The 22,363-nt window shown below is 38.1% G+C and overlaps 1 protein-coding gene across 2 annotated transcripts in view; it reads right to left on the bottom strand.

Annotated features, from left to right (window-relative positions):
* Positions 1 to 22,363, bottom strand: part of Hpse2 (heparanase 2 (inactive)) — a 436,035-nt gene that overhangs the window by 367,282 nt on the left and 46,390 nt on the right. Inside the window, exon 3 of one of the 2 annotated variants that reach the window (XM_048338506.1) lies at positions 21,752 to 21,913. The exons of the other annotated variant lie outside the window; for it this stretch is intronic. Within the exon in view, the coding sequence (XP_048194463.1) occupies positions 21,752 to 21,913 (162 nt within the window). The remainder of the gene's footprint in view (positions 1 to 21,751; positions 21,914 to 22,363) is intronic. 2 annotated transcript variants of the gene reach the window in all.

Here is a 22,363-nt window from a genome sequence, read left to right as displayed (position 1 = left end):
TCATGAAATGAATCTCCATCGTTCTGAGATGATTTAACTGGATTTCTGCCTGGGGGGAAAAAAAGTGTGGACTAGATAGCTCGAGGTCATTCATCTACAAAATGTTTAATCAAAAGCATCCGTAAAAAAAAAAAAAGAACATTTCCAAGTAAATCGCATAACAGGTTTAGATATTTTTAAATCCCCAACACCTTTCATTTTTATAGGCCTTACATTTTGACAGTATTTCACGATTTACACTGAGTGTTCATGTACTTCGTGCCTCTTTAATTCATTTTTATAGGACTTGAAACCCCAGATTTCTTTCCCTCATTTGAGGGATTCAAGGAGGGAGAGGACAGCAGTCCTGGTAACATAAAACACATTCTCCATATCCCTTTTCAAAATCTCTTCATTTATTTTTTTCCAGAAAGGAAACGTTTATGAAGAAGGACTGAATTCTTTTCTTCCAATAAATACAATTTGGAAGTCAATAGAGAAGAAAGGAAAATAGAAAATTGAAAAGAAATTTTTTTAAGCTAAAGAAGACAATGTGAATTTGCAAAGGTTGGAAATGCCTGGGAGCCAGAAGGCCTTGTTCATCTGCCCATCTGAACAAAGGCCTAGAAAGTCCTATGGGAATCTATGAAAAGTTTTGTTGGTTGATTGGCTCTTTGGCAGGGAGTGGGGAGGGGTATTTTGGTTTTGATTGTTTGTTTGTTGTTAAGCGAGTGCTCTATGTTTCCTTCCAAGAGTCATTTGAGGCCTTGTTACCCCATTTTCGATGTGAAATGACAGATACAGCTCTGGGGGGAAAGGTTACCATTCACAACCAGGTCCGAAGTCCAAGATTTATTTGCCTTATACCCTTCTGTAGAGAAGAACCATAAAACTCAGTTCCTCCTCATCCTGAAATAAACTCTAAGCAGAGTAATGCTTCAGAATGTCAACAGAATGCCATGTGCTTTTCTTGGTAATGAGTGCATTTAAGGGCACTGAAGTTCATAGTCGCAATTCCAGAGAATTAAGGACAAAACCATGACTTCAGGCTTTTTATCCTCAAGGCAAGTGCTTGGGGCAAACAACAATACACTGTCTTTGTGTCTATGCATTGTTCCTTTTCCTAATAAACCTCGAGGTGTACACTGCTTCCTGGTAAGTCAAAGTTCCTCACAGAGGAAGAAATCAAATGTCCTCAGGGTACCAGTTTTCCCTTATAGCCAGAAGGTTATTTTTTAAAGTTAGACACTGCGGCAAACAACAGCATTGATCCTTCCAGGGGAAGCACTTTTACTGGGCAAGGGGTCTCCATTGGTCAGAAACTGATGAGTACAAAGCCAATCGTGCAGGTTTTATTTCCGCCAGGGACAAACCCCTAGAGCACAGAAACAAAAACTAGAAAGACCAGAACTAAGCATCTCTAGCTCAAACTACATTTGGACTACTAACTTTTCCTGCTACCTCCAACACCTTCTCTTTCCTTTTATGGCTACCATCTTCCCCTCCACCACCCTTTTCTCAGTCTCCAGGTGCAGGTAAGGACCCGGAAAAGACTAAGCTAGTGCTAGTATTCTCAAACAAGAGGACTGAAGCTGAAAGCTGTTTCTGCCTCAGGGGTCTTTTCTTAGCGTGTGTGTGTGTGTGTGTGTGTGTGTGTGTGTGTGTGTGTGTGTGTGTGTGTGTGATTTTATCATTGAATCCCTTCTGAAATCTATCATGCTGTTTCATAAACCTGTTGAGTCAATATTAAAGGCTTCCTAAATTGGGCAGAGAACTGTATACAGAGAACAATGAAAAACTAGGAACTAGGTCTGAAGGTGTAGCTCAAGAGTAGACTACTTGGCTAGCATGAAGAACCTCCTGGCCTGTGTTCCCCCAGAACTACTTGCAAAGAAATACCCCAATCATGAGTGTGAGAAGCCTAGAGATAATATTTATATGAAGACCTTTTTTTAAAAAGAGAAATGACGAGAATTCTATCCTAAGGGACTGAAGTTATCTTAAAACCCCATGGAAATGAGACATGCTTTCAGCGCCAAATCCAAACTCCCCAGCTCAGTACCAGCTCTCTATACACATGCAATGAAGTCTGTGTGCTAGCCACAGTTCGTGCCACACAGCTTCCTCCCCTTCCTATCCAATACTTGCCTAATTCTTTGTTCAGGGTTACCACACTCCCAGGAATGGTACTCTTGTCACCCTGCCCCCACCTCTATTACTACTCAAAGCCACTTTCATCCCCAAAGAAATCACCTGGAGTACCTGAGGTCTTTCTAAAAGACAAATCTGACCTCTTTCCCACTTGTTTTGTCCTAAAGTGTGTGTATATGTGTAGTACAGAACTTGTTTCATTCCATTCCCTGGGGAGAATATAGTTCTGTCTGGCCCATGGGACAAATTCTGGTACCCAGATTGCAGAAACTGGCCTTGCAGCCCAGTGGGCCATTCTTAGACAAGTAGAAGAGTGGCACAACAAATGTTTCTTTGCTTGGACTCAAGGCTTGGGCAGGGGTGGGGAGGGAGAACTACTATTTATCAGCATTAGACATCCTAAATAAGATAATACAGGAGAGTACTTTCAGCTAATGGCTCAAATGAGGAGCTCTGTTTGTATTTGAGTTTCTTATAGAAAACTATTCTAATCTCTTATTTCATTCAAAAAAAGCAAGTGGGCTTTTTGCAGTTTATGAAATCAACAAAGACTCTCTTCCATTTGCTACTTCTCTCCCACAAGTATTACCAAGAGCTTAACCTCCATCTAACCTCCAAATCAGAATATCTTGTAGAATATTAGTTTCTAATTTTCTCAATCCCAAAGATTCACAGTGGGTCTCCAACTCCTGAAAGTTCATCAACAAATGGACACAAAGTAACAACAATTTGGAGCATATTTGGTCTTCGCTGTATTATCCCAAGTCAAAAGTTACAGAAAAAAAGTCATTTTGGAATGTTAGGAGTTGGAGTTTTAAATTTCACTACATTTTACAGTCTCAGGATAAAAATATCAGAACTATCTCCTGTGTGTTTGAGAAAAAAACACCAATAATCTCAGAAAGCCATTTGCAGATCGTGATGTTTGTAAACTTAACCAAGAATGGGCAGGACCCATAGTTTACATCCAGGGCCATTTTAATTTGTCAGTGTTGACATTACCACAAAAATTTCATTTTCATGGTTAGAAGTCTGTGTCTCCTAGCAGATCTGTGATAGTTTCTGGCCTCCCACACAGGGAATTATTCAACTTAATTTCTAAGGGAAAATCCAGCCTTTGGATACATTTGAGCAGTAAGTACTGACATCAAGGGAAATTCTGGGTGTGCATCTGAGGGTGGACTCTGATCCTCCCCATATTCCTAAAGTGACTGCTGAAGTTCTCTTTGGAAAGACTGGCTTGATTCGGTGCCCTCTCCCTCCAGTGTGCACTCAATACTAGAAGTGGTGCATGAAGGCTGTGATCAGATGAAGAGCTATGTAAACCATTCAAGATTCTGGGGAGCCTTTTGATTTCAGCAAAGAATGAGATTTTAAGTATTTTAAGCTTTTGGATTTGCTAATATTTCTGATGACCAACCCAGAGCAAAGTCTTTTGATTTCTAGAACCATCTAACAGTTAAAGAGAAAAATAAAAACGGAGATTCTAATTAATTCTGAACATCTAAAAAAAAAAAAAGAAACAGTAGAGTATTCAAATAAAAGCTGCACCTAATAGCAAAACAACTGGTCTGTTAATCATTAGCTATTAAGTTGTATTTGGTTGCTGTTATTTTTTTAATCTGTTGCTTCATTCGGAATCTTACTACACACTGTATTACTTCCAGGAACTATTGTACAATTACATGCAAATGGAGAAAACCTGATAAAATGGCTAACTGAAACTACTCAGAAACCTGAGACTAGTGCTAGGCCTCTCATCCTATCTGCCCCACGTCTGTCTGACCTTGACCACAACTGCACATGAATATACATAAGCACGCAGTCACCAAGTCTATCACTGTGCACACTCAGCTCTATTGTTCTTAGCCCTGGTCATTTCTTTTCCCCAGATACCTACCATAGTCATACTGCTCTAGTCTCCGGTATCCCTACCTAAAGAGCTCTGAATTCTCCATACCAATGGCATAGTGATGTTTATTTTCATCTCTGTGAATGACACTCTCATGGATATAACTCACTGGGTTCTCACTGTCTTCAGGCAATATTTAATAGCTCATTATCTGAACGGTCCCAAACAGCAAATGCAACCAAGTTATATAAATCTCTCTATCCAATACACCATCACATTTAAGAAGATGTAGATTCTCCCAGCAATTAACATTGTGTGTGGCTGACACAGGAAAGACTCCAATAAATACGTTCAGAATGAATGCAGAAGATACTCAAAAAGAATATACAGCATCTGAAAAGTTCTATCACAACTTTCCCAACATCACAGCTCATCAACAGAATGCCCTCCTTTCATGAGTATGAATTCAATTATCTACAAATGCTAAGTCAGCTTTAATTATAATTGCTTAAATGAGAAATACATGAACCAATAATTAAACAAATAGGATAAGAAAAGAATATTTTAAAGAACTTACATTAACACTGTCAAATATAAACAAACTTTCTAAAACCAGTGTTTTTATCTATATGATCTATGTATATATCTATATTTCTCCATAGATATCTTTATTATGTATCAATTATTATGACATTGTATATAGAAGGTAGCTCCATGAGCACTTTCTCATAATCATGTTCCATTAAAATTAGAAAAAGAAATCCAAGTTCTAAAATACTATATAAAGCCTCCTTTTATGTGACCAATAAAACCCAGAGCTACAACCAAACCTAACCTCCTACTGTGAAGCAGGGAGAAGCACACTCCCTAACACCCTTTAACCTGAACATGGTGGCATAAAAATAAATAGCATCATTCATTGTCCAGCATGACTTAGCCAGTGTCTGCAGAGCGAAAACTGAGCCCAGGTCTTAAGACTCAAAAGTCCGTGACTATTTCTAGAATACTCAGAGTGGCATATATCTATAAATAACACAGTTCTTAAAGCCACAGCCACTACTTAGTGTGATTCTGGCCCAATTTTCTGTTGGACTAAACAAACGCACACACACACACACACACACACACACACACACACACAGAGCGCACAAAGTCTCCAGTGTGTTCAGTGGCACACTCAGCTCCATTCCCTATTGTGATGCTCACTGATAATTTACACTGACTTTTATTTTCACATAACCATTTTAACACTATTTATTTGGAGCTACTCTGAAAGTCAAGAATCTATATATGATATCTTGGAAATAGGTGACTTGTTTTTTATTCTACAGGGGCTCGTGGATAAGAGTTTATCTTGAGTCTCTGGAGAGACTTTGATCCTGAACTTTTGGGCAATGCTAGCTTTGTAAAGCTGATGGGAATTCTTTCAGATGACAAAATTAATTTTGCATTATGAGATGGACATGATATTTTTAGGGGACAGGAGAAGAATGTTATAGCTTAGATATGAAATTCTTCCCCCACAATATCATATATTAGAGTTTTGTGTGCCAGCTGAAAAGCTGTTGGTTCTAAAGGTTCTAATCTCATGAATGGATAAATTCCTTGACAGATTTGTAATATGATGGTATATATGATGGTTTTTTTTCTCTATGGTACCTAGGACTATATCTTCTAAACATTGATTTTTCAACTAATAAATAATGGGCTGAAAAAAAGTCTACTCAAAATGCCAATGGTGTATTATTAAAGTGTTTATGGAAGTTCATAAACTAAGTGAACAATCAACATGTATCTCCCAGGAATATGCTAATTTAGTAAAGTTGGTTCTCATGGAATGAGAAAGGAGAACAAAGCAAACACTAAGTATCACTAGGGCTGGTTATTCTAAGGGTACATTCCATTAGCTTTCTGAAAATACAAATCTTCCACTGCAAAGAAAGACAGGTGTACATGTAAGGGGTCCCTTTTGGCAGCCTAAATCTGTTTCTGTTTTTCAAAATGGATATATATATATATCCTGTAAAAATAAAAATACATACACACACACACACACACACATATATATATATATATCTCCTGTAAAATAAAATATGCTATTTTCCTCTCTCAGTGAAGGAACTGAAAACAGCTAAAATAGACTATGTCTGTATGGCTCCTCTTCAAAAGACAGTTCAGAGCTACTGAAATGTTCAAAGAAGATAGTGTCATCTTGAGGTATGAGACAGGAAACATCTGAAAACAAAGAAACAAAAAAAAAAAAAACTACACAGTTGGAAAACCAATCCAAAACAGAGCTTTTGATAGTCTGCTGAAAGCTTATTGTACTCTCAGTGATAAGAGGAGGAAAAAAAGTCAATCCAGGTATTTCATAACATCAGACTAACAGTCTCAAATATATATATATATATATATAGAGAGAGAGAGAGAGAGAGAGAGAGAGAGAGAGAGAACACACTAAAAAAGCAACCTGTGGTGAACCAGGGAAAGATAGAGAAAAGATACTATTTAAAGAGAAAACATAGTCCAGTTCAGTTATACAGTATGTCCTTATATTAAGAAGTGTTTTTCCTCCAAGACTTCATGGCTGATTTATACTATCACCTAGGTAAGCAGCTCTATTTAAAACTTGTAGCCAGGCACTATAATCCTAGCTACTCAGGAGGCTGAGATCTGAAGATCATGGTTTGAAGCCAGCCCAGGGAAGGAAATTCCTTGAGACTCCAATTAACCACCAGTGGCTCAAAGTAGTAGATCTTTGAATGGAAAAAGCTCAGAGACAGCACCCAGGCCCTGAGTTCAAGCCCTATGGCCAACCAAAACAAACAAACAAAAATTGTAAACAACCCCTTGACTTGAAAGTCTTAAGAGGCCACATTTTTCAATTTATATTTTTCCTTCAAGATTGAGGTAAGACATCCTCTCAGTAAATCTCTTCTTGACCCCCTGGAGACTTGCTCTGGGTCTCCCAACCCATTGTCCCTACCTGCAAAGTAGCACACCCATCCATCATGGGTTGTCCTGAATTTGCCTAATGGTCATGGAGGCTCACAAAGGGCTAAATTGTAAAAGCAGAAAATGGAGAGACCTTGATATATTTTTCCTCATAAGGAGAGAGATATTAGGAAAAAAAGAACAAGAAAGAAGACAGTACCCAACAATTCTATGTCCAAATTACCACTACTGATGCCTACATTGTACCATGAAAGCTAGCATTCCAAAAACGGCATGTTGTTGCCTATAAGTGACTGTTCATATTTGAAGGCATCAGAAGCTACCAAAAGAGCTGCTAACCAGAATTTTAATTTAAAAGTAGGAAGTTTTTAGCACGACTTCTTGAAGACTTCTCTAACTCCTATAGTCAACTCTCATATTTCTCTAGTAGAGCCAGAATCACAGTGAGTTACAATTACACACTAATCTCACATTGGACTATAATTTCAGAGAAGGCAGGGACTAAATCAAGTCTTATTTACATAGTCCTTGTGTGCAGCTCAATAAATATGAGTTGAATTCATACTGAAAAAAGGAAGGTATTCGTATTTCAAGTTTATGCTCGCTGAGACATAAACTAAAGCTTGCTTGCAGGACACGTGTGACGCAAATAACAAAGCTGAAATTCTGCTCTCTCAACTGAAATGTCTCCCTGCTACAGTAAGATTGTAATCACTTACAAAAAGATTGTATAACATAGGCCACAGGAGAATAAAGTTGCTATTCCAAATAAAGAGAAATTTATTTTCCTTGTCATGTAATACAATTTATCACTTCCTACTACCACCATACTTCCACCTTCATCTAGATTATGAGTGAAGCATTATCAGAAGATCTGTAGATAAACGTGTGTCGCACTAAGAAAGGAATAGATGGCAGAACCGCTGAAGTCACTACATTCAAAGGAAACAAGGAAAAGACTAAAGAATTTGTAGTATGGCTGCACTATGCTTCTTTGGAACCCTAACAAATTACTAAAACCAAGCTATGTTCACTGTAATGTGCTTGGTAATAACTATGTTCTCTGAATTCTAGATTCTTCCACTGACACACACTCATGCAGGTGTATGGAAAACAGGTGTGACAATCATGAAACTTAAAGACTTCTTTTAGAATTCACTTAGCTCTTTTTCTCTTTGAATTGTGATAGCATCTGAAGCATACCTAATGGATGGAAGAGTTCTCTTTTTTTTTTTTTAACATTTTTCTGTATCATCAAAGTGTGGTACAGAGGGGTTACAGATTCATATGTAAGGCACTGAGTACATTTCTTGTTCAACTTGTTACCTCCTCCCTCATTTCCCCCCTCCCCTCCCCCTTTCCCTCTCCCCCTAAGTGTTGTGCAGTTGATTTACCCCAAATGGTTTTGTAAGTATTGCTTTTGGAATGGTTTGTCTTCTTGTCCTTTGTCTCTCAATTTTGATATTCCCTTTCCCTTCCCCAGTTCTAATACCCATATAAACAATATCCAGGGTATTCAGATGAGATATAGTGGTAGGGGAGGTACAACCACAGGAATGGTATACAAGAGAAACAAAACGAAACAAAACCAAGTAACAAACAGACAAGAAAAAAACATTTTAAAAATACAAAAGGTACAGTTTCACATGGCATGTTGATAATAATTACAACAGTGGTATGTATAACTCTTGTCTCCGTAACAAGTTCATTTCACTTGGCCTCACCTTATGTGATCATATAGGTGTAGCTATTGGGATTTTTTGATCTTCTACCATGACTAGCCTAATCATGTACTAGCTATTCCCTATGAGGGACACCATAGGGTTTATGTTTCTTTGAGTCTGGGTCACTTCACTTAATATGATTTTTTCCAGGTCCTTCCATTTCCTTATGAATGGGGCAATGTCATTCCTTCTGATGGAAGCATAGAATTCCATTGTGTATATGTACCACATTTTCCTGATCCACTCATCTACTGAGGGGCATCTCAGTTGGATCCATGTTTCAGCAATGACAAGTTGTGCTGGTGGCGTTAGTGTGGTCTTGCTTGTAGTCTTTTGGGTAGATGCCCAAAAGTGGGGCTGCTGGGTCATAGGGGAGCTCTATGTTTAGCCTTCTTAGGAACCTCCACACTGTTTTCCAGAGGGGTTGAACAAGTTTGCATTCCCACCAACAATGTAGTAGGGTTCCCTTTTGGCCACATCCTCTCCAGCATTTGTTATTATTGGATTTCCTGATAATGGATATTCTTACTGGGGTGAGGTGGAATATCAATGTTGTTTTGATTTGCATTTCTTTTATGGCCAGTGATAAAGAGCACTTTTTCATGTGACTCTTGGCCATTCTCATTTCCTCTTCAGAGAAGTTTCTTTTTAGGTCTTTAGCCCATTTGTTGAGTGGGCTGTTGGTTCTTTGATTGTTTTGGAGGAATTTAATTTTTTTGGTTCTGCGTATATTTTAGATATCAGGCCTTTGTCCATTGTATGGCTGGTAAAGATCTTTTCCCAATCTGCGGCTGTTTATCTTGGAAGCTATGTCCTTTGCCCTGCAAAAGCTCTGCAGTCTGATACAGTCCCATTTGTACAACCATTTTTTGATTTGTTGAGTTTCTGGGCCTTTGTTGAGGAAGTTTCTTCCAGGGCCAAGGAGTCCTAGAGTTTCTTCTATTCCTTCTTGTAGTGTTTTCGGGATATCTGATTTTATTTCTAGGTCTTTGATCCATTTGGAATTTATTTTAGTACAGGGTGATAAATAGGGATCTAGTTTTAGTTTGTTATAGGTGTTGACCCAGTTTTGCCAGCACCATTTGTTAAAGAAGCTGTTTTTGTTCCAACCTATATTTTTAGTTCCTTTGTCAAAGATTAGATAGCCATACATCTGCAGGTTCATTTCTGGGTCTTCAGTTCTGTTCCATTGGTCCTCAGGTCTGTTCTCATGCCAGTACCAAGCTGTTTTTATTACTATAGCTTTGTAATACAACTTAAAGTTTGGTATTGATATTCCTCCTGCTCTACTCTTTCTACTTAGGATTGTTTTTGCTATTCAGGGTTTTTTATTGTTCCATATGAATTTCTGAATTGCTTCCTCTATTTCATTGAAGAATGGTGTTGGGATATTGATGGGTATTGCATTGAATTTGTAGATAGCTTTCGGTAATATTGCCATTTTCACGATGTTAATCCTCCTAATCCAGGAGCATGGGAGGTTTTTCCATTTCTTGAGTTCTGTCTTAATTTCCTTTTTCAGGTTTTTAAAGTTCTCATCATAGAGCTCTGGAAGAGTTCTTAAAAGCTGAGCTACAGGGGCTGGGAATATGGCCTAGTGGTAAAGTGCTCGCCTCATATACATGAAGCCCTGGGTTTGATTCCTCAGCACCACATATATTAAAAAAAAAAAAAAAAAAAAAAGACAGAAGTGGCACTATGGCTCAAGTGGTAGAGTGCTAGCCGTGAGCAAAAAGAAGCCAGGGATAGTGCTCAGACCCTGAGTTCAAGCCCCAGGACTGGCAAAAAAAAAAAAAAAAAAGCTGAGCTACATCTCTATTAATAATTTAATAACTATCATAATCATAGCAGATTTCATTCATGGAATGCATGGCTTTGTACTAAGCATTTGACAATATCCTGTAATCTTATCCTCAAATACGTTCTCACTATTTTTTTTCTGGTTCTGGGCCTTGAATTCTGGGCCTAGACATTATCCCTGAGTTTTTGTGCTCAAGGCTCTACCACTTGAGCCACAGCTCCACTTCAAGCTTTTTGTGGTTAATTGTGGATAAGAGTCTCATGGACTTTTCTGCCCAGGCTGGCTTCGAACCATAATCCTCAGATCTCAGCTTCCTAAATAGTTAGAATTATGGGCATGAGCCACCAGTGCCTGCCTATTTTATAAATAAAAGTGAGATTAAGTAGTTTGCCCAAGATCAACCCAACTAGTCTATGGTAAGTTACAGAGTACAAACTTAGTTTTTACCTCCAATGTTCCTGCTCAAATCTACTTCAAAGAACAAAGAACTTTATAAATTATTGTTGGTCTTCAAATCTTACGGATTATACTTATTTTTGAGCATGCATCATTGCTGTATCTATATATGCATGCACCGACACATACATATAAGATATGTACTTTCCATAAATATATGTGGACACACACGTAAGATATGTACTTTCCATAAATATGTGTTTGTATAACACATATATACTTATTACTGTGGTAATGTTAATTTAGGTGTATTATAAACAAGTCAAAGTTGAAATTTTTAATGCATCAGCTAACATATAAGCAATACTTTCAAGTTGCTGTACATTTTTCCCATAGTATTAATAATTATGTTGTAGAAATTACACTTTCAACAAGACTCATTAACAAAATACAAAACATTAAGAACATGAAAATCCAAAAATAAATAAATAAATAAGAACATGAAAATCCAAATTGCAAACATGAAAATTCAAATTTCAAAGTCTGATAATTTAGGCTTTTTTTTGGTCAGTTCCTTGTCAGCTTATTTTTTATTTCATTATGTGACTGACAAAGAGTTCAAACAAAAAGACAAACTCAACTTTGCAATTTTCTTCTCCTTCCTTTGTGCTGGCATGATTAATGTTATATTTAATCCAATTTCTTTTCAAAATCTCTTTAAATCTACTTAGCTGAGGAATTTGAACTGCAATATGTTCAAATACACTTAAATAAACTAATGGATTATAAAAAATTCCCACTCTCTTCTCAGAATAAATGAGAAATATACAAAACCAGAAATCTTCTGAGACTGAATGATAAGGAACAGAATTCCCCTGCCAAGTGGATTTTCCTACATATCTCCCCACATGCTTCTCTACCTTCTCCCACCCCACCTTCACCTTGCACAAATAACCCAAATTCACTAAAATTCAGCCACCTTTGCATTCAGCCAGACCTGAAGAGAGATGTCTCCATTTAACTCACTGCCTCAACTATTGCTTTTATTACATTATGTTTGGATATGATACCTTTCACCTCAATGAAGGAATATGTAAGAAACTACTCAGCCTGAGAAAACACGACAGCTGATATTACAACAAATACAAATGGCTCTCTTCTGTCTTCTTTTACAAAATGAAGATGAAAAGCGAGAAAAATCATCAGTTACAAACAAGCTCATCCAGGAATTCATGAAGACAAAGCTTTCATCGACTGGAATAGAAATTGAGATCTCAGGCTTGCTCTGGAGAAAACAAAATATATGAACTTTTTAAATATATATCCCTTAGTGAATCACCAAGGACTCTTGAGTCTTCCATCTCCTTAGCATTTATGAAGTATTTTCATTTCCTTTTTTTTTTCATCAAATATAAGAACAGAATGCTATTCCTCCACTTCTCATACTCTCTACGATGATGATACCCAAAATTAACCCTATGGCAAAAGCAATGTAAATATTACTAACCACCTATTAATAAAAGAGATGCTGAGACTTGTAACATGCTAATCATTACACACACACCAGGAAAGTCTCAACTAAGAGAGGCTTTCCCTGATGGCTTTATCTAGAATAATCGCTGTTCCCAACCTGCCAAGCTTGTCGCTCTCACAGTTGCAGCCAGTAGTTTGACTGCTAGAGGATTGAGCAGATTAAAAAGTTTCCTGTGAGAGATAAAAGATTAGGGCCAGACTCACTAATTAGAAAGAAAAGAATTACTGCTGGCTTGCTTCCAGATTGCACAGATGATGGGAAGTGTCAGGGAGAAGAAGAGAAAGGCTGCAGAACAAAAGGATAAGTATGTGACAATGAGACCTTGAATGCAAGCAGGCCTGCCTTTGACTTGGGGACAATGGGCCACATCCTTGAGTAAAACACACACACACACACACACACACACACTCGAGCCACCAAACATCACTGCAAAGCTCGATTCTGTGCTGTGAATGCTAAAGGCTAAATATATAGCTTGTCTCTACACTGGGAAAAAAAAAGGTTACAAAAAGAAAAATTCACTCTCAGCATAAAAATATAAGATATTAGAGAACAAATTCAATAAGAAAGATATGGGAAGAAAGTTATAAAAATATTATAAAGTAAAACAAGAACTAAACAAGTGGCTGTGCATACCGCGGTCATAAGTCGAAGACAGTATTGGAAGGCATCACCCTTCCCCAATCAGGCTATAAACTGATGTCATTTCAATTTTTTAAAACCCAGTGATAAATTTCCTTGAACTGAAAAAAAATGAGAATTTCATTTTGAAAAGTAATTATCTGAGAATAGCCAAGAAAGCCTTGGGAAAGAAAAATAAAGAACTAGTTAATAAATCCTATCAGTGTAATGTAGCATTGGCATAGAAACAAAGAAGAGGAAAAATAACAGAATGTAGAGTTCAAAAATATGACCAAATATATGTGGGAGTAAATTATACAGCATTTTAGGGCATGTTAATTTAGTAGCAAAAGGATATTTTAAAGTAGTATAAACAAAACTATCCAGTCACTTAGAATAAAACAATATTGCATACTCATACCGTGCTAAAATATAAATTCCAGTAATAGCTAAAGATTGGACACAGTCAAAAAATAAGGGTTTTCTGGGTAAGGAAATGGTTTCAAATACCTCTGATAAAGGTTTAACATTGCTAATTTGCACAGAGCAATTGCAAACTTGTAAGAGAAAGCTCAACATCCCATTTTTATAAAGGCAAAGAATATCTACAAATAAATCACAAAGAGGAAATTTAAATCATCCACAAACTTGTGAAGCTACCTTCATCCTGGTCTACAATCATAAAATGGCAGCATGAACATAGCTCTTATTGTAGGACTGGAAAAGACCTCTCTTCCTTCATAAGTACCTTGTGTTAAGAATTTTGTTAAAGGGGCTGGGGATATGGCCTAGTGGCAAGAGTGCCTGCCTCGTATACATGAAGCTCTGGGTTCGATTCCCCAGCACCACATATACAGAAAACAGCCAGAAGTGGTGCTGTGGCTCAAGTGGCTCAAGAGTGCTAGCCTTGAGCAAAAAGAAGCCAGGGACAGTGCTCAGGCCCTGAGTCCAAGGCTCAGGACTGGCCAGAAAAAAAAAAAAAAAGGTAAACGAAGAATTTTGTTAAAATAGCAATGCATGATGCAATATAAATCCTATATAAATAGCAGCTACATCTTATTATTTAGAAACTAGTAACCAGAAAGTAGTTTGTACATGTTCAGTACAGATAGACACAACTTTTTTTTTTTTTGGCCAGTCCTGGGGCTTGGACTCAGGGCCTGAGCACTGTCCCTGGCTTCTTTTTGCTCAAGGCTAGCACTCTGCCACTTGAGCCACAGCGCCACTTCTGGCCGTTTTCTGTATATGTGGTGCTGCGGAATTGAACCCAGGACCTCATGTATATGAGGCAAGCACTCTAGGCCATATCCCCAGCCCTAGACACAACTTTTTAACAATGTTTTCATTCAATAGTTGGTTACATCTGTGGATAGGAAGACACATCTTCTGAAAGTACATAAAACTATATGTATTTGTTACCTCTACACAAAGATAATTTCCTAATTTTCTGCAGTGAGAAATGCATTACTTTTTACAACTGGGAAGGAAAGTTAATTTCTAGGACAAAAACACTTTCCCAGATAAAGTCAGAGCCATCCTTGCTTTAAGTGATTTTTTTCCTATAGCAAAGAGAAAGATCATCTGCCTTGTAGAACCAGTCACAAGATCACACAATTCTCCATGTTTAACATGTTTAATTAAATACTCAGCACAGAAGAGTTTGGATCCTAGAATTCTAGTTTTCCTTCTCTCACAGAGTCTACATAGGAGAAAAGGAGATAAGAAAATAAATGATCAAGGTAACTAAGGAATCCAGATATCAGGGCCCAGAGTTACAATTGTGCAAACTCAGTGGGGCCTAAGTGACCAAGAACATATTATCTTGAAACTGCATTGGGAAATCTCACAATGGAATACCCCAGTACTATCCTAGAGCAGTACTCTGAGTGGTCTCAGAAAGGTGTGGTACGCACTAAATACTTAGTAAGTACTAGTGTAAATTAAATCAAGTCCTTTGGATTACCCATTTCCCATCTAGGCAGATCAATTCTCAGCTTTTTTTTTTTTTTTGGTCAGTTGTGGGGCTTGAACTCAGGGCCTGGGTGCTATCCCTGAAGCTCTTTGTGCTCAAGGCTAGCACTCCCACTTTGAGCCACAGCATGCCACTTCCAGCTTTTGAGGGGTTAGAGGTAAGAGTCTCATAGGGACTTTTCTGCCTGGGCTGGCTTCAAACCGAGCTCCTCAGATCTCAGCCTCCTGAGTAGCTGGGAATGCAGGCATAAGCCACTAGTGCTTGGCTAATGAGCAGCACGTTAAACCTGGTCGTCACATAAATAAGCTCCTGTTCCCTAAGAAATCTTTTCTCTCCCAAATGTGAGAATAATTGTCCTGGATAAAATTTTGAGATTTCACTTACAAGCAACTAGATTTCTAAATAAACTCTTGAACTCCTATTCAAGAAGTCTAAATTCAGAACACAATCGTGAATTAAAAGAGGCTGAATGTATGCATGCATTACTTTAAAGAGCACCAATTCCCATCACGTGTGCTTACTATTTTGGCATACTTACAAAGAAGGGATTAATACAGAGATTTCACGGATCTCTAAGATACATCCCATCATGGAGGGTGTGATGATTAGCATGAGGTGTCAATTTGAATGGATTAAAAATACCAGAGAACTAGCAAACCATGACTCTTGGCTATTTCCGTGAGGATGTTTCAAGAGGAGACTGGCAGGAAAGTCCAAACTAACCAAGGAAGGTCTACCCTCCAGGTGCTCAGACACCTTCTCGTTGGCTGAGGACCCAAAAAGAACAAGCAAACAAACAAAAGAAGGCAAGGAAAATGCAATTTTATCGGTCTCTGCTGGAGCTGGGGCATTCTTCTTCTCCTGCTGTTGGGTGTCAGAGCTCCAGCCTCACCAGCCATTGGGATCAGGACTTTTATCAGCAAGCCTCGAGTCATAAGGGTTTTGACTCCAGAATGCACATTACACCATTGGCACCCATGGTCATGAAGCTTCCAGACCTGAACTAAGGCTGTCCCCAGCTGACAGAGCAGCCTGCTGGGGACATCTTAGCCTCTACAATCACACGAGCCAACATACAGATTAACACACATGCCTGTATGTAGATATATATGCATGTTTATTTGCATATGTAAATACACATGTGTGGGTACATATACCCTTACATACATCCTGTTGGCTTCTGTCTTTCTAGTGGCTACAGCTAGCCTGAAAATGTTTTAAATTGAATAGTATTTTATATTTGAAGTTGAAGTCCCAGTTTAGGATATACATCCATTCATATGACACATCTCTAACCCTCTAGAAAAATCTTCTATAGTGAAATAGTCCACATTCCTCCATAGTTTGTTAATAAACATGCAAACAAGTATTAGGCAATGTTGCCGACTAATCACTTTTCAGGGTTATTTCCGAACATTATTTGACCATATTCTTTGGTAAATTTAGTAGTAAATGCAATGAGGAGAAAAAAAATAGCTGCTGCTAAAACTTCTGCAATCTGGGGGTGGTATACACACAAATCACACTAACCTGGACTCATACTGAGACACAAAGCAAAATGTCCACGAAGCTGATGTTTGCTTGTCCCCTTGTACTAACATAACATGTATTGCTACCGTATAAAAGGGCCTTAAAGATAGTTTTGAATGAGCTAAAAGACCTTGGCCAATGAAGAAAATTGAAGGCTACTCCAAGCATATGGAGAATGGAAGGCAATATGAAGTATTTAATGGGACAGGTTGTGCTAGTAAGTTTATCATTGAGTCTCGTGAAGAAAGAGGAATGAGTAAGTAAGTAAAATAGATCTCCTAGGATCTCTAAAGCAATAACAATAAGCTATATAAAAACACACACACAAAAGAATGATTTTTTTGAACCACTAACAAAATTAATTTTGAAACAATTAAAATCAATAGCCATTGTCAGAATTTTGTGTATGTATACTTGTTCTGGGGCTTGAACTCAGGGCCTGGGCACTACTATCCCTGAGCTTTTGTACTCAAGGCTAGCCCTCTACCACTTGAGCCATAGCCCCATTCTATCATTGGAGCCACAGCTCCACTTCTTGCTTTTTGGTGATTGACTCGGAGATAAGAGTCTCAATGGCTTTCCTGCCCAGGCTGGCTTTGAACATCAATCCTATCTCAGCCTCTTGAGTAGCTAGAATTACAGGCATGAGTCACCAGCACCCAACTTTATCAGAAATTATTTTAAGCTTCCACCAAATTACCAAATTAATAGATGACCATTAAATAATTGTGGAAATTTAAAAAATGTCTATAAATCTCTAAATTGAGATGATCAAGAAAGGTGCTACAGAATAAGAACTAGGATCAGTTTTAATTTTTGGTGTTTGACAAGCAACTAAGCCTCATGCTAACCTAAAAATAGTCCCCTGGGCATTATGATTTGTGGGAAATGCAGCAGTGGTTGTTGTTCCATTGATTTGAGATCTTTTGTTCAATTGAAATTAGCATAATGGGCCACATGGAAGTATAAATCTTTGCTCCATTCATTGGCTATGGTAACACAGAAACCAATCATAGGAACCCCTCTGCAGTTCAAAGCAAAACAAAACAAAACAACGGCCTGCAGCCAAGAACATCACAAGAGTCCTTAGAAAGACCAGATTGAGCAGGGTGCTAGTGGCTCATGCCCGTAATCTTAGCTACTCAGGAGACTGAGATCAGAGGATCAAGGCTCAAAGCCAGCCCAAGAAGACAAATCCAAGACTCTTAGCTCCAATTCACCAGCAAAAAGCCAGATATGGAGATATGGTTCAAATGGTACAGTTGCTAGCCTTCGGCAAAAAAAAAGCCAAGCAAGAGTATGAGACCATGAGTTCAAGTCCCAATACTGGCACACAAAAAAGGGACTGGATTTTGTCTTAAGAAATGCCATACATTTACCATGACCCCACAAATTCACACTGCCTAGATGCAAAGGGTTAATTGGATGGCTTCACAGCTACAAATAGCTGTCTTAAAACTTGACCTCATTTCAGCATCACTAACTACACTCCACACATTACCCAGAATGCTATGAAAATAGGACATTCCTTGTCTTCCAGGAGTTGGTGTTCTAAACAAAGTCTAGAACATTTATTTTCTGACTTAATATTTGCATTTGTCATTTGATTACTGAGCAGGCATCCATCACAAATGTTCAATTTACAACGTCAAAAGAAAGGGAGACAACTAAATCTGAACTTGCAGGTCAATATGATCCCTGGCAAAGTAGTCTTCAGGTGAAGTCACTGTGTATATTACAGAGCATTTTCACCAAGTTTATACAGCGCTACTATATTAAGAACCATGAGAGTACAAAGACGTTTAAGACATCTGATCCCTGCTCTCTTTTAAAGGCCCCTCCTCAATTCTCCCTCTTACTTGTCATTCCCTCAGAGACTTGTACAATAACAACTCTCACGCTCAGGAAAGTGCAGAACAGTGTCCATACCCATGTCAGCAAGTGGGTGTGAAAAGCATAGCAGACAACTCATCACCATTCAAAATAGTCCATCACACATACCCTGCTGGAATTACCCTATCTCTTTCCAGTAAACTCCATGGTTACGTCCAATATCCTCTAGGCTAGGTGAAGCTAAGATCATTCCCCATACTATGTGTTCACATGAGAACACTAAGACAAGATCAAAACTATGCCAAAAAAAAAAAGCAGGAAAAAAATTTACTTTGCTAAAACTGCAATGCAATGGAGACTTCAACAACATATGTGTTCAACAACATATACATATTTAGAGGGTGTTTTCTATTTGTTTGTATTAACAAGGCTATAACGAATAAGAAGGTTTTTTTGAAGTAAGTAGTCAGGAGACCTTCAAAGTCAGAAAAGAATGCCATCCTCTGTGAAGTGACTATTTAAAAGGAATTATTGACTGAACTATAGGAAGTGACTATTGAAAGGGAATGTTCGTAGCCAAAATTTAATAGTTAATAGTCAGACCAGCTCAAAGCAGAACACCTGACAATGAGAACTTGTTTGTGGGGTGAAAGATATACTCATCTGACACTTCAAACACATTACTTTTTATTCTTTTATTATACTGGGATCTTGAATGTCCCATCTTAATATTTATATATATTATAGATTTATACTATATATGTATATTACATATATATAATACTAACATACAAGGAAGCAATTCTTGGACATTTCTATCCATCCATGTGCATGAAACTCTGCAGATAATTGGGAAGCATAGGGGAATCATTGAAAAGGTTCTCTCTCCTTCTGAGGTTTGAGTGGCCCTGTTTTCTCATCAGATTCCCAGATGAAAACTTTTGTAGCAAATACTTCATACATTATGCCAGTGTTATACAAAAAGAAGTGGGATATCATCAAACAGAAACCCTAGAGTAGGTGTTCTGAATGTGTTGGTAAAGAAAGTCACTTCATTTGAGAGGTCTCTGCCCTTCCACCTCACCCTCCTTACCAACATGCATTCATCACTGAAAAGGGAAATATTTACAAAACCTAGTTTAGTTATGTTTAAATATTATGTTTAGCTGTCTGGAGACTATGTTCTCAAGATTTATACAAGAAATCAAGGATTAAACTTCATAACAATTAGAAAACCACACTGTGTAAAATCAAAGACTTAGTTAAAGGACATTAAAATAGTTTTACCATCGGTGCTAAACTAAAATGACTCCATCTCTACCCAACACCTGGAATCAAAACCTTTTGAACTTTCACATAAACAGACGAGGGCACACCAAATGTTCTGTCGACTGCAAGGTACCCTCTCTGCACAGGCATCTGAATGAAAAATGTGGAAAATGCCTCAGGACTCTTTGAAGCAGCTTGGGAGAAGTGAGGGCAGGAAAGAGGCTCTTCTCTAGGGTAAGTTTGTTTAGTGGAAAGTAAGCAAGTTGTCAGGGGAAAAGTTGACAATGTTGATTCCAACAGTTTGAACTGTGAATAAACATCCAAGGGGATTATGTTACTGAGAATTAGAAAAGATTCCATTGAACTCAGTGGAACACTTGTGTGTTCAAAGATAATATGCCTTCAGGCCGTCCTCTGAATCCACAATTTAGGGTTAGAATTACCGTAAGCCCTGCATAGGCCACATTAAAGAACACAGGCTAATGACCTCTCTAATACTTGTCTAAAAATATTAGAATATGGCTAGGATAAAAATATTTCATATCCAAACAGTGAATTGGAAAATGGTGGGTGTGTATGTGTGTGTGTGTGTGTGTGTGTGTGTGTGTGTGTGTGTGTGTACATTTGAGACAGACTGAAAAAAAAAAACTGGAGAAAAATATATGATCTTCCAAATATGTAAATGAAAGTAAGTTTCATTTCATTAACCAAGTTAGGGAAACTCACATCTTGGCCATAAATAACATTTAAGTTTTCCCTCATTAATTCCCTCTCAGAGAGAAAAATAAATTAATCCTCCTCTCTGCCCACCAAAGCCACATTTTAAATCTGGCTTCTCTCTCATACTGTTGGATTTTCTACCAGGTACGAGATGAAAAGTTGGAAAAGTCTTGAGTTTTTTCAAAGCAAACCAAGCTGGTGGCCACACAGCAACTCCAGGCAACATGTCAGAAAAAGCCTATTTTTTTTAATGTTAAAATTTTCCTAACTCAGAGTTAACAAAAATACGTATGAGATGTTCATAGCCTGTTAGATATGCCATCTTTCTGCCTTTTTAACATATTCATATGTAAGAAAAAACATGCTTTTGACTTGCTAAAAATACATTGAGAGCTGTGCACCAGTGGCTCATGCCTATAATCCTAGCTACTCAGGAGGCTGAGATCTAAGGATCTCGGTTCAAAGCCAGCCCAGGAGGAAAAATCCATGGAACTCTTCTCTCCAATTAACCACCAGAAAATGGAAGTAGCACTGTCACTCAAAGTGGAAGAGTGCTAGCCTTGAGCAGAAGAGCTCAGGGATAGTGACCAGGCCATGAGTTCAAGCCCCACGAGTACCAAAAACAAATGCATTCAGAACAAGATGCAGACCTGCTTGCATGATCTTTTGAAAAATGGAGGTGATTTGCACTTCCCTCTAGATTATTTCAAGTCCTATGTGACTCTCACTGTGATTAGAATCTTTTCCAAACCCTCACAAAAAGAGCACACCCAACTCACATGAAACTCACTAGGAATGTTTGCAGGTAGCCCTGCAAAAATGTTGTTTCTCCTTCCTTATCTGACACACAGTTTACTTCCTTCCAGAACCAGAGGTAGAAGGGTGTATGGCTCAGACTCATGGCCCATTTGCTCTTAAAAAGAAAATTAAATTCCCAGGATATTTTCAGACATCATCAGGAATAGAACGTTATCAGCTCTGCCTGAAGATCATTATCTATTTTACATTTCATCTTTATATTCACTGGGTTCACAGAAAGGGCATACACAGAAAGAAGAAAATCACCGCTTCTGAAAAGATACCAAATTTAGTAATCCCTCAAAGCTACTGGCACATGTCTAGAAAGTCATAGTTTTACAAGAATTCATTAAGTTTTCATTGGGTCTGTCTTTTGAGAAAACATATGCTGAATCAATCGCCCATAACTTCCAGCCAAAATACATCTGAAAACTACAGGAATTATTTGTTACAGGAAAGAAGAGGGTAATCACAACTAAAGGTGTTATAGAGATGGGTGGAGAAAATGTAGGTTCATCTGGATCCAACACAAGGGTTTCCCAATAACAACGCGCTAGTGGAGAGCGTTCATCAAGATATAATGCTGAAAGAATCTAGCCGACTCCGGTACCCTTACCTGTTAATATGAGATTGCTGTACGTGTTGGAGAATTGCTCCTTCAGAAGGACCAGGTGCATCTGCGCTGCCTTCTCTCTTTGGAGCTCCAGCATAATATCAGGATGCTGTGCGATTTTACAGCCTTTCTGTTTATCCAAGGCAACATCACTTCGGACAATATCTACCAAAAAGAATTAAAGAGAGGCAGCAAAACCAGTTTAGACAAGAAAAAAGAAACATATACACATAAAAGTCTCATTTCACCCCCAAGATAGTAATATTCACCAAACTAAATAGACATAGAAATAATCATCCTGAGGGTTCCCCAACTCTGTGATACATCCTACAAGTTCCTCTGCTTACTTCCCAGTTTTTTAGAGATTTCTCTTTTTTCTTAGTGCTCTCTCTACTCCCACCCCCACATTTCTCTCTCTTTCTCTTTCTCTGTTTCTCTCTATTTCTCTCTCTTTCTCTCTCTCTCTCTCTCACACACACACACACACACTTCATTAAGTATTCAACTCATACATTCTCTGACTTAGCTTAATCTCTACAAGACTTGTTTACCTCTTGAGGGTCTTTTAACTACTTTGCCATTTGCCATAGAGAACAATTATATTACTTTGAATAC

This window comes from Perognathus longimembris, chromosome 2 (genome assembly GCF_023159225.1).
Source record: "Perognathus longimembris pacificus isolate PPM17 chromosome 2, ASM2315922v1, whole genome shotgun sequence".
NCBI lineage: Eukaryota > Metazoa > Chordata > Mammalia > Rodentia > Heteromyidae > Perognathus > Perognathus longimembris.
The sequence above is the reverse complement of the archived record's forward strand: the minus strand, read 5'-3'. Positions and strand labels throughout refer to the sequence as shown.